Genomic DNA, 12,718 nt, shown 5'->3' with positions numbered 1-12,718 from the left:
TTCACGTTTTTCAAGCAATACCAAATTATTTTCCAAAATGGTCGGACCAAGGGCTGGGGATGTGGCTCAAGTGGTAGCGCGCTTGCCTGGTATGCGTGCAGCCCGGGTTCGATCCTCAGCACCACATACCAACAAAGATGTTGTGTCCGCCGAGAACTAAAAAATAAATATTAAAAATTCTCTCTCTCTCTCTCTCTCTCTCTCTCTCTCCTCTCTCACTCTTTCTTTAAAAAAAAAAAAATGGTCGGACCAATTTTCACTGCTAAAGGAATACATGAGAGCCATGACTAACTTGCGTCCTCATACTTGAATTGTCATTGTCTGATATGCTGATTATATGTGGTAGATATTTCTCTCAGTTCGTGTCATCCAAAATTCCTAATTAAACAGACTAACTTCATAGTAAATGTTAAATGGCATGATAAAGCTTCCCATGCTAGTAGTGATCTTATATTAAAAACAAATGTAAAATGTAACAGTTTAATTTCTTTACTGACCAAGATTATATATATATTTTTCTTGTTGTATCCTCTCTTTCTAGAAATAGCAAGCGAAGAGGAATCTCCAATACCTTCCTCCTCTCATTTAAACAGTGAAAGCTCTATTCCAGAAGAATTGGGTAGCCCTGCTGTTATATACATACCATCTGAATCTATTGTACAAGAACAGCCAGGGAGTCCAGATCACAGTATACTTACTGAAGAAATGGTTTTTTCACAGGAACTAGAATCCTCTACTTCTCCTAGTAAACATGTAAGTCAATGTGTGTGTGTGTGTCTATATCTATATATCTTAAAGCTCCTTTAAAAAGAAACTTGTCTAAAAGGTTTTTATTAACAGTTATATTATTCCTGTTAACAACAGCATTGAGGAGTTAGAGGTGTAGCTCAGTGGTAGAGCACTTGCCTAGCACACGTGAGGCCCTGAGTTCAGTCCTCAGCACCACATAATAAATAAATGAAATAAAGGTATTAAAGAAAAAATAACAGCATTGACTATCGCCCATACTTACAGTATATAGAATCTAACATTTGAATAGAAATAAAGCTTTTAATTTACTCCTATAGATTTACAGATATATGAATTATAGTTTTAGGGACAGTTACAAAATTATATTCTGTCAAGTCTGTTAATATTTGAAGGGATAGGAACCTCTAAAGTCTATAAAAAAATAATATGTAAGAACAGCACAAGTTCTTTCTAAAATCTGGTTTTTGTCTTAGAGATAATAAGATTTTAAATCATACTGGAGTGCCTTTACTATAATTTAGTTAATAATTGCTAACTCATAATCAGAATAAAATTAATGATTTCATCTCTTTAAAATAGATCTGAAATGATTGGTTCTAAATTAGAATAATGGCCTTTATTAGAATTAGATTATCTGTATTATCCTTAGTTTTGTACTTCAAAGAAAAAGGGGCTGATAAAAAATTCAAGATAGAAACATATTGGGCTGGGGATGTAGCTCAAGCGGTAGCGCGCTTGACTGGCATGTGCGGGGCACTGGGTTTGATCCTCAGCACCACATTAAAAAATAAATAAATAAAGATATTGTGTCCACCGAAAACTAAAAAATAAATATTAAAAAATTATCTCTCTCTAAAAAAAAAGATAGAAACATATTTTTGGTTTTATAAAGTGTATAAAGAAGTTAGCATAACAATTAGATATTTAGTTAACATATACATAGTTAGTGCCTATGAGTTTTAAAAAATAGAATATCCTTTTTAGAATCTTCATTTTTAATATGGATGTGAAGAATTATCTGCATGCCCTCTGTTGAAAAATGAGTTAGATTCATGTATGTTGTATAGCACCTGAAAGGTTTGAAGGAAAAATATTTTTATTCAATGAAGAGCTAATTCCTTGTTATGATGAAAATACTGTATTATAATATTCTTGGGTACATATTTGAAAAGAGTTTTAAGACCTTTAAAAGCTTTTAATTAACTATCATGTTGGTCATTTTAAAATTTATAATATGACCAATAGATTTCTTGTATAGATAATTTACTCATAGCATATTTCCTACCTTCTAGGAATTTATGACCAAACTGCATTTTGACACAATTCTATACAGCATCATTATTGAGGTTCATGATAGCTACAAACTTATTGAATATTAAAAATGAAATTTTTTTTTTGCTCACAGGAAAATATATCTAGGAAATTAAAACTAGTAGTGTCTCAAAGTGTTTTTTATACTGAAAGCTAATATTTATTGAGTGTGATTTAACTAGTTCCAGACAGCATACTAAATACTTTACCTGGATTATCTCATTTAATTCTCATATGATCCTATAGACACAATTATAATTTCTACTCTGAAGATTAGCAGGCTAGGAAACTTGTCTAAAATGAAAGGGGTAGGAAGTGACAGCATGGAATCAAATCAGGCATTCTCACTTCTGTGTGATGTCAGAGTAGAAATTTTATCTTTTGTAATCGTCTTTTGTGGACAATCTTATTATGCTCTTTTTTCCCCATTCCTTTCCTCCCATAAAATTATTCCTTAATTAGTATTTTTAGATTAAATTAAAAGATTAAGGAAGGTAACGATCACAGTAAGCACTTCTAATTTATTATAAATTTTTTTAAAGCTTGCTTTCCCCACCCCTGCATAGGAAAAATCAAGGGGTTTTTTGTTTGTTTGTTTTTGGTTTTTTTTTAAACAATGCTGGGGAGTGAATCTAGAGCCTTATGCGTGCTAGGCAGGCACTGTACCACTGAGCCATGTCCCCATCTTGAGAAATTGAGGTCTTAATCCATTTGTAGAATTTGTAAACTTTTTATGTCATAGTTATTTAAAACTCTTTGTAAGACTGATCTTACAAGTACTAATGATGGCACGGAACAACTGGAAGTCTCATCTAGTACTGGTGGGAGTGTAAATGGTACGATCATTTTTTAAAAATATATATATATTTTAGCTGTAGTTGGAAACAATACCTTTATTTATTTGTTTGTTTATTTGTATGTGGTCTGAGGATCGAACTTAGTGCCTCGCATGTGCTAGGTGAGCACTCTACTGCTGAGCCACAACCCCATTCCCAGTACAATCATTTTAGAGATCATTTAGCAATGCCTTTAAAAATTAAACATGCACATGTCATATAACCCATCCATTCAACTCCAAGGTATTATCCTAGAGCACTGATAATGTATATGTCCACACAAATACTTAAGAATGCTTTTAATAGTGAATGGATAATTAATTGGAATGAATTGATACATGCTTCAACATGGATAAATCTCAAAATAATTATACCGAGTGAAGGAAATCAGACAAAAATGAGTATAATTTTATTTATCTAACATTGTGGAGAATATGAACTGTAGTGACAGGAAGCAGATCAGTGACGGCCTGGAGATGGGGCAGGGGTAAAAAAGGAAAATCACAAAGGAGCATGAGAAAATTTTGGGGTGGGATGGATATGTTTATTATTTTGATCATGGCAGTGGCTTCTGGTGGGTACATATGTAAAACATATCAAATTGTATATTTATTGTTTAAGAATTGCACCTCAATAAAGTTAAAAAACAAAATGTAAAAAAATAAAATAAAATTCTTTGTAAATATTAACTTTAATTGGCTGGTATCTCAAATTTTAAATAGAATTCTACATCCATATCACAAATAATTTCTGTTTGGTTTTCTGTTTATATAGTCACCTCACAAAAGCTGCACATCTGTGTCAAAACAGGAGTCTAGCAAAGGAAGTCATAGGACTGGAGGAATATGTCGTCTGCCTGCCAAATCCCAGCAACACTGTTATAGTTGGTCAGATGAGTCATTATCTATGACACAGTCAGGTAAGACTAATTATGAGGAGTTTGTTTTCTTTGTACTACATTGGAGTTCCTCTTTCATAAATTTTGTCTAACCATATGCTAGTACACTCTTATCCTTTGTAGCATTTGTAAGGTTTTTTTACTTGCCAAGATTAAATCATATAGTTCCTTGTTTGACATTGATAATTATATCCCTGTTTCGCAAAAATAAACTGTTTTATTCTCTTGTATTAGTGGACATTTATTCCATCAAACATTTGTTCAGTTTTTTTCTGTGTCAGGCACTACCTGTATATTTCCATAATGCTCTGTACTTCAGCATGTCATCCCAGACAACACATACTGTAATCAGCCATTGCTCCGCAGTCTCCCCTACTAGAGTATGAATTCATGAAGATGAGAGTCTATTTTATTAATAACTGTAGTGCCAGGACCTCTTGCATCGCATGCGGTAGGTATTTATTAAATATTTCTTGAATAATGTAACCATGATGGAACAGGATGGCACAAGTCTCATTTGAGGAAAGTAGCTGGGTGTGGTGATGCACACCGGTGATCCCAATTAGTCGGAGGCTGAGGCAAGAGGATCACAAATTCAAGGCCAACCTCAGCAATTTAGTGAGAGATCCTGTCTCAAAATAAAGAGGACTGAGTGTGTGGCTCAATGGTAGACTCTTCTGGGTTCATTCCCCAGTTCTTAAAAAAAAGGGTGGTGGTGGTAATAGAAACAATAGATTGCAAATTGGCAATGGGGAGTACTGTTTTCCATAACCTCCACCCACAAATCTCTGTAGCATAATTACAAAAGAATGAACAACCTTTACTCTAGAAGACTTCAAGGAGTACATTGACCTCAGGAAGCATATAAAGACAATGCTCTGTTTATATAAAATGAAGAAGAGTAATATTGTATTGATTATATTGAGCTCATTTTTAGTTTTATTTTGAGAATAGACATTTATTAAGGAAAAACTGGAGGGAAAAACTTTGCAGGGATGGGTCTTTGATCCTGAGCTTTCATTTTCCATGTTTCAGAAAATAGTAAATCATGACATTTTCTCACATCCATATTCAATAGATCGCCTGAATTATTTTGAGTATCTACATAATATTTCAAAAGGTAGATGTACTATAAATATTTTCCTAGTGATGGTCAGTTAGATTTTCTCAAGTTTTTCACATTTACAAATAGTGTAGTAATTAATACATATATATAATTTAGTAATTAATATATATACACATATAAATAATGTTGTAATTAATATATCTGTAAAAAACAGTTTGGGTCAAGCAGTTGAAGAATCTTGTCTTTCATATTTATCTTTGGAAAGTTATTAATATTTTTATATATTTTACATATCTGGTGAATAGTTATTGCTAGTTGAATAACATGTCAGTAGAGAAATTTGATATGTACTTGAAAACATGGCTTCTTATCTTGGATCTGTTACTTGTAACTTTCTTTCCATACCAGGTTATCTGTTTCTATCTGGAGCAATGGAATAAAGTTCTAACTACCCTGAATGAGTTCTGTACTAAGCATTAATGATAATATATGTAAAATACTATTTTATTGATAAAACTTATCCAAGTAAGACTAATTTTAGAAAAATAGCTCTGAGATTTCTAAACTAAAGGTGCATTCTACCTCTTCATGATGAAATAATTATAGACAGTCTATAAACTTTAATGTGGTGGGGTTATATAATACCTTTACTTAAGTGATGGAGAGTTTGTTATCAACTAAGTAAATACAGTTAGCATATGAGCAGTAATCAAATTATTTTGTCCAGATTATTTTTGTCTTGATGTGTTTAAACAAACTAAAGTATCATTTGCCTGCCACTTCCCATTTCTTCCACCTCCCAAAAAAATCTTACAGAGAGATTTCCATAAAAACAACATAGTATCATTTAGAGAGCTGGCTTGGGTTAATTATTTTTTTTTCTTAGAGATTCTCTTAGGTGTTATTGATTATTTTTAAAAAACACTATGTCTTGTATGTGTGAGGCACTGGGTTCAATCCTCAGCACCACATAAAAATAAACAAATAAAATAAAGGCATGCTGCCGACCTACAATCAATCAATCGATCAATCAGTCAATACTATGCTGCAATACTAAATTTAGGTAGATCACAATGTATTGTCAGTCACTTTTGTAGCCTTTTATATGGACTCTTAAAAATACAAATTTAGTTAGTACTTGAAAATACAAACATTTCCCAAGGTCATTTATTTAAAACTAAGTTTTTCATCAATTGCTATTGAGTCTTCACACCATAAAAAATATTTTTTATTAGAAAATCAAAGTTGGCTTATACAATTTTTTAAATATATTAATTTAAAATAATCATTTTGGGGGCAAAATTAAAACTAAGTCTGTAAGAGTGTAATGGTCTCCCTACAATAGTTAATGAAGCAGCACCCCAAAGGTTTGGAAGCACACAACTCATATCAGGCTAACGAATACACAGTTTTAGGAGATCCAAAGTTATGGGTTTATACTTTATCTTAGATTATCATTTTTAGCTCAAGTTGCAGTCTTCCAGCCCTTGTACTAGAATCATCAATTAAATCAGTATAAAACCAGCCAGTATTAAGCACTCAGAAAAGTTTAATGCTGAAACCAATCAATCGTTTCCTTCAGAAATTAAAAGAAAACTTGAGAAAGGAAGATGATCAGTGGTTGTCTCCTTATCACCTGTTTTTAGTTTTAAGCCAAGAAATATACTACCCAAAACATGGCTACATAAAAATGTTTGTTTTGTGTTAATAATGTTACTACTTCCATTTAAAAAATATTTTTAAGTTATTTTGGCAAAAATTTGTAATATTCATCATGTACAATGTGGAGTTTTGAACATATATTGAAGAATGCTGCTCATTAACATGTACATGACCTCACATAGTTGTCATTGTAATAAAAATACTTAAAATCTACTCACATTGTTATTAACTGTAATCATCTCTTGAACTTATTTCTCCTGTCTACTGAAATTTCATATTCTTTGTTTCTTTTTTTTAAAATATGAATGTTATCCTTGCACAGGTGCCGTGCTTATCTTCTGTCATTCCAATTTTAGTGTATATGCTGCCGAAGTGAGCACTTGAAATTTCATATTCTTCAAATATTTCCTTAGCTCCACTCCATCCATCGGTAACCAGCATTCTGCTCTCTGCTTCTATGAGTCCCACTTGGTTAGATTTCACATATAATTGAGATCTTGTGGTATTTATATTTCTGCCTGGCTTATTTCACTTAACATAATATCCTTCATGTTTATCTGTATTGCAAATGACAGGATTTTCCTTCCTTTTTGAGGCTAAATAGTATTCCATTTTCTATATAATTCACATTTTCATTGCACATTTATCCATAATGGACACTTAGGCTGATAACTTTTTTGTTTTTATTGTTTTGTTTTTATAATATTTCAGGCACTATGCCACGTGTTCTAAGTACCTTATTTAATTGTCACACCAGTTGGTCAAGTGAAACACCTAGATAATGGATCCAGACTTTAAAAATGGTCTTTGTCATTACTTCATTTTTTAAAGAGTGTCAATCAACAATCAGTGAGCTTTGCCCACGATAAAGACTCAGTATAATGCTACTGCTGGTATGAGACAGGTAGAACTTTCCTAATCCACCTTAATTCAGTGTCATGGAAATGTCAGGAACTCAAATTTTGTTATTTCTAGCCCAGGTATTTAGATCACACTGTTTTTTAAAAAGACTATAATCTTGGGGCTGGGTTGTGACTGAGTGGTAGAGCACTTGCCTGGCCTGTGTGAGGCACTGGGTTCAATTCTCAGCAGCGCATATAAATAAATGAATAAAATAAATGTTCATCAACATCTAAAATAAAATTTTTTAAAAAGGACTATAATCTTTTGCATTAGAATGAATTAACCAAATCAATAAATGAGTAAAGGAATTGAACTGACACTTCTCAGGAGAAGATATACAATTGATCAACAAATATTTGAAGAAATGTTCAACATCTCTAGTAATCAGAGAAATGCAGATCAAAACTACTCCAAGATTTCATCTCACTACATTGCTGCTGGCACTGCAAATTGGTGCAACCACTCTGGAAAGCAGTATGGAGACTCCTTAGAAATCTTGGAATGGAACCATCATTTGACCCAATTATTTCACTCATCGATCTATACCCAGAGGACTTAAAAGCATAGCTAGTTCTTATACAATTTAATATGAGGTTCCTGGTAAAAATCTGGTTTGTAATGCAATGTTGTACTGAGTCTTCAGATTTGTATATAATAGTATTTCTGTTCTAAGGCTGTTAAACATCTCATTCAACATTAGTGTGTGGAAATGACGTCATTGTATGGTTCCAGGAGGTGTGAGGAACAGTCATTTTTATACTATGTAATTTCCATGTCGAGTGGAATAAGCAGTGTCTTTAAATGATATCTGTTTGTTTTCATGGCATGCGTATGACACATGGCTTTTTCATTGATATTACCATGACTGGTTATCTCATGTGTATGTATGTACTATTGGGGAGAAAACAAGATTTAGCCAGCTTCATTTCAGTAATTTTAGATATTTTAAGAACTTTCAAAGAATGTGGTATTAAGGTATCAGCTAATGACTCAGTCTATCTGAAATGATAAAATTCCAGTGGGTTTAATGTGACTTTAAAAATATTAAACTAGCTGGGTGTGGTGTCACACACCTGTAATCCCAGCTGCACGGGAGGCTGAGACAGGAGGATCGCAAGTTCAAAACCAGCCTTAGCAAAAAACAAGGTGCTAGGCAACTCAGTGAGACCCTGTCTCAAAATAAAATTCAAAATAGGGCTGGGAATGTAGCTTAGTGGTCAGACTGCCCCTGAGTTGAATCCCTGGTGTCCCCCCCCCCAAAAAAAATTAAACTATATGTTAATAATTAAGGAAATGGGTAGTAAAATATGATTACCTTATCAACAGAAATAATTCCTTGTAGAATCTACAAATTTCTAACCTAAAAATTTTCAACTTCAGCTACATATCTTACCAAGATTTACTTCATACCTCAAGATTTACTTACAATTTCAGATAGTAAAATAGTACAATTAGAAAGTGAAAATCAATAGGAAGAACTAAGAAAAAAAAGAACTTATGGAAAATAAAGGAATCATTTATTAAATTTTTTAGAAGCTCCAATTTCTAAATTTTTATGTATTAGATTGACCATTTAAATGAAGTATTATATTACAGCTTTTCATTAGTGGTTACTAAGTTAACTATTCTTTAGTTAAAACTGAAGATTTTGCATTTCTTTCAGAAACTACATCTGATCAGAGTGACATTGAAGGCAGAATCAGAGCTCTAAAGGATGAGCTGCGGAAAAGAAAATCAGTTGTGGACCAGTTGAAGAAGGAACAGAAAAAAAGACAAAAGGAAAGACTGAAAGCCCAAGAAGCCAGTCTGATCAAACAGTTAGAGGTTAGACATTAGAAAAAGGGAGTTAGTGCTGGGGTTGGGGCTCGGTGGGGGAGGCCTTGCCTAGCACGTGGGGAGCATTGGGTTCGATCATTAGTACCACATAAAAATAAATGGATAAAATAAAGGTATTGTGTCCATATACAACTAGAAAGACTATTAAATATCGAGGTTAATGTACATGTGAAGCCCAAAATGTTTTTAATGTTGTTCAAAAGTAAAGGATTAAAAATTTTTTTATATTAATGTAGTGGTACATTTTATCCTCTTTTTTAAAAATCTGAAGATTTCTAAGCAAATATTTTTGCTTCAAACATTAAATATTAAAATGTTGAGTATTAAAATATTCAAATAAAAATTTTCTGAATGATTAGGCTTATGCAAGATTGGTGTCCATGTTCTCTTAAATGAAAAATCATTAATAATGGTAGATAAGTAATTCTAGGTAATTGAATTGTTTCTATTTTTTTTTTTTTTAAGCAGAGTAGTGCTTCATGCCACATAACTGTGATAACTGTGCTGTTTGCATGACTCCTAAGTTTGGCTTTCCCCCCCAGTTCTAGGAACCTTTCTGATTCTGTCCCCGAGGCTGGAAACCTGGTTTTTATTATCTTCCTCATTCTGTTTTCTCCTCTTCCTTTAGTCCATTTTCCATTAATTTTTCTTTTTTAAAGTTCCTTGCTTGTTCCTTTCAATTCCTACTGCTGTTGTGTTAGTTGGGGCTCTTATGACCTCTTACCTCCAGTATGCATATTCTCTTAGATGTTCCTGTTTCTGGCTGATTCTCTATTAAACATTCTGCAAGCTTAGTGATAAGCTAATAAACAAGCTTAGTGATAAGATAATAAATCACAGTGTTCATTATAGAATCATTCTGAACCTCTTACTCATCACAAGAGTCCTTTCCCATGTCATCATCAGACAAGGGTATCATCCAGCTTCTACCTGAATATGTCCAATAATAATAGATTTCAAGTTTTTAAGGCATTTGGTTTCACACTTAATGCTTTTTAAGTGTTAGAAGCTCAGTTACTTTAGCCAAAATTTCTGTGCTTTTATTGGTCCTTTAAATTAATAAATGCCAGAGGCACAGGTGTTACAAATGCCTCTGGCATTTATTAATTTAATCATCAAATTGAAGTATCTATTTGAGTGCCAGGAACTTAGATATTTACACATATTTTTATTTAATCCTCACAGCAACAAGGGATATTATCACTGCTTTACACATAAGGAAACTGAGTTTTCAGTAAAATTAGTGATTTATCCAAGGACACTTATGTCATAGGTAGTAGAGCTAGCATTTTAACCTATCTCTAATTCTAAATTCTCTTAACTTTATACTATCTTCCACACAGAAAATAGACCAGTTAACCAATCTGGAGAAAATAAATATTTTTACAGTGTATATACAATATAATGATAGGACAGACATAGCAATTTGTACATACTTTTAAAAGTAGGAAAAGTGATTAAGATATAGTGACCATACTGTAGAGTTCTTGTTAGGAAATAGTGGGAAACAAATTTTTTAAATAAAGATCAGCTGGATGTGGTGGCACACACCTGTAATACAAGCTGCTCAGAAGGCTGGATCTGCAGTGTTGAACAAAACAGCTGTTGTCTCAAAAAATGAGAATTATAAAAGTAAGGATTTTAGCCAAGAAAATGAAGGAAAGGTATAATAGTTGGAGGTCTCCCCTTAGATGTGAAAGTTAAATAAATTTTTAATGTGGCAGGGTATGAATTTTGCTTCATGGGGATCGAACTTGTGTGGATTGAGACTACTATTCCTTTTTGGGGGTTGAGAGAGAGCGTTGCTGGTGATCAAACCCAGAGGGCAGGAAGGGAGATTTTATGTGAAATCTTATTTACTGGCTGAACTTTTAAATTATGCCATTTAAGTTTTTTAATGTACTATTTTATAATATAAAACCTTTTTTAAAAAAAAATTCTGCATAGTAACTCCTCTGATTTTTCTAAACTTAGTCATATGATGAATTTATTAAGAAAACTGAAGCAGAGCTTAGCCGAGATTTGGAAACATCACCAACAGCCAAACCTCAGATTAAAACGCTCTCCTCAGCTTCTGAAAAACCCAAGATCAAGCCCCTCCCACTACACAGGTAGGAATTTATGACAACTTATCTAGTCTGCCTGGTTTGAGAAAGAATAAGGAAAGATTTTAGTAGAAGTTATCTTCTAAGTATAAAAGTATTGTTTTATATTTTTAGCATCACTAAAGTAAAGATGTTTTGTATTACAAATGCAAATTAATTTCTAATAAGGTATAGATTATTTAAATATGTTTTAATCTTGCAGTCTGATGGGTGTAATGAAAATAGTTTTCTCTCAAGTATTGTTAGTACTAGTATCATAAGTTGGTATAGATATTTTGAAAAACAATTTGGCAATGTTTTAGAAGTCAAAAACAATTTGTAACTTTGACCCTGTAATCCTACTTTTGGAAAATTAGCTTGATAAAATATGGAGTACCAAAAATCTCTATATGCATGGATATTTTTGCCATAATGTCTTTTATAGTCATAAAACATTGGAAACAATCTTTATATATATAAGAATAGATGAGGGCTCAGTGGTAGAGCACTTACCTTGCATGTGTGAGGCACTGAGTTCAATTCTCAGTACCACATTAAATAAAGATCCATTAACAAATAAACAATATATTTTTTAAAAAATGAATGAATAGCTTAGTAGATTATGGTCTCTGCAGGTGATGAAATATGATTCAGCCAGGAAGTAAATACAAAAAATACTAAGTAGCAACACTGGAACATATACAACATTAGAATATACAGTATACATTTTAGTGTATTAAAGTTGGTTATAATATTTAAACTAAATTTTTTGAACAGCAAGGATTAGGCAAACCAGTACTACTAAGAAATGGGAACATTTAAAAGAGAAGGCATTTGTGAATTATCAAAAGCAAAAAAAAAATGAGAGAGAGAGATTGGCATATCATAGAAGCCAATCACAATAAGATTTTGTTAAAATTAGCACAAGAGACTGGAAAAATAAGTAAAAACCAAATTATGAAAGCCTTTCACTCACTCATCTTTTTAGAAGATGTGGAGCCTTTGAAGTTTGTATTAAAAAGTACTTTCTGATATTTTTTGTTATTGTTACAAAATAAATACATGCCCATTTACAATTAATTTAGCATATCTGAGATTCCTCTACCAGCTGGCTATGTAACTTTGGACAAATTATTTAACCTCTCTGTGCTTCAGTTTTTTAATAGTTTATATCCCTATTAAACAGAGGTAATAATATGTGCTTAATATACTTGTTATTAGAGTTAAAATATTTAACTTAAGATAGGGCCTATAACATAAAAAGCATTATGTATTAAATGCTGATATTATCTTTATTATTAGAATATCTAGGGAAGCAATAAAAAAGTTTAAATCATCATACCTAGCTATATCAAAATAGCAAATATAAACA

At 32.3% G+C, this 12,718-nt stretch overlaps 1 protein-coding gene and 1 non-coding gene across 2 annotated transcripts in view; one reads left to right on the top strand and one right to left on the bottom strand.

Annotated features, from left to right (window-relative positions):
* Cep350 (centrosomal protein 350) overlaps window positions 1–12,718 on the top strand; it is a 165,887-nt gene that overhangs the window by 128,628 nt on the left and 24,541 nt on the right. The window contains exons 29-32 of the mRNA XM_077803041.1: window positions 542–753; window positions 3,672–3,816; window positions 9,090–9,250; window positions 11,237–11,373. Coding sequence (XP_077659167.1) covers window positions 542–753; window positions 3,672–3,816; window positions 9,090–9,250; window positions 11,237–11,373 — 655 coding nt within the window. The remainder of the gene's footprint in view (window positions 1–541; window positions 754–3,671; window positions 3,817–9,089; window positions 9,251–11,236; window positions 11,374–12,718) is intronic.
* On the bottom strand, window positions 6,800–6,903 carry LOC113178599 (U6 spliceosomal RNA). Its single transcript, XR_003300234.1, has one exon. It is a non-coding gene; the product is annotated as a U6 spliceosomal RNA (small nuclear RNA).

This window comes from Urocitellus parryii, chromosome 9, assembly GCF_045843805.1.
Source record: "Urocitellus parryii isolate mUroPar1 chromosome 9, mUroPar1.hap1, whole genome shotgun sequence".
Lineage (NCBI taxonomy): Eukaryota > Metazoa > Chordata > Mammalia > Rodentia > Sciuridae > Urocitellus > Urocitellus parryii.
The sequence above is the reverse complement of the archived record's forward strand: the minus strand, read 5'-3'. Positions and strand labels throughout refer to the sequence as shown.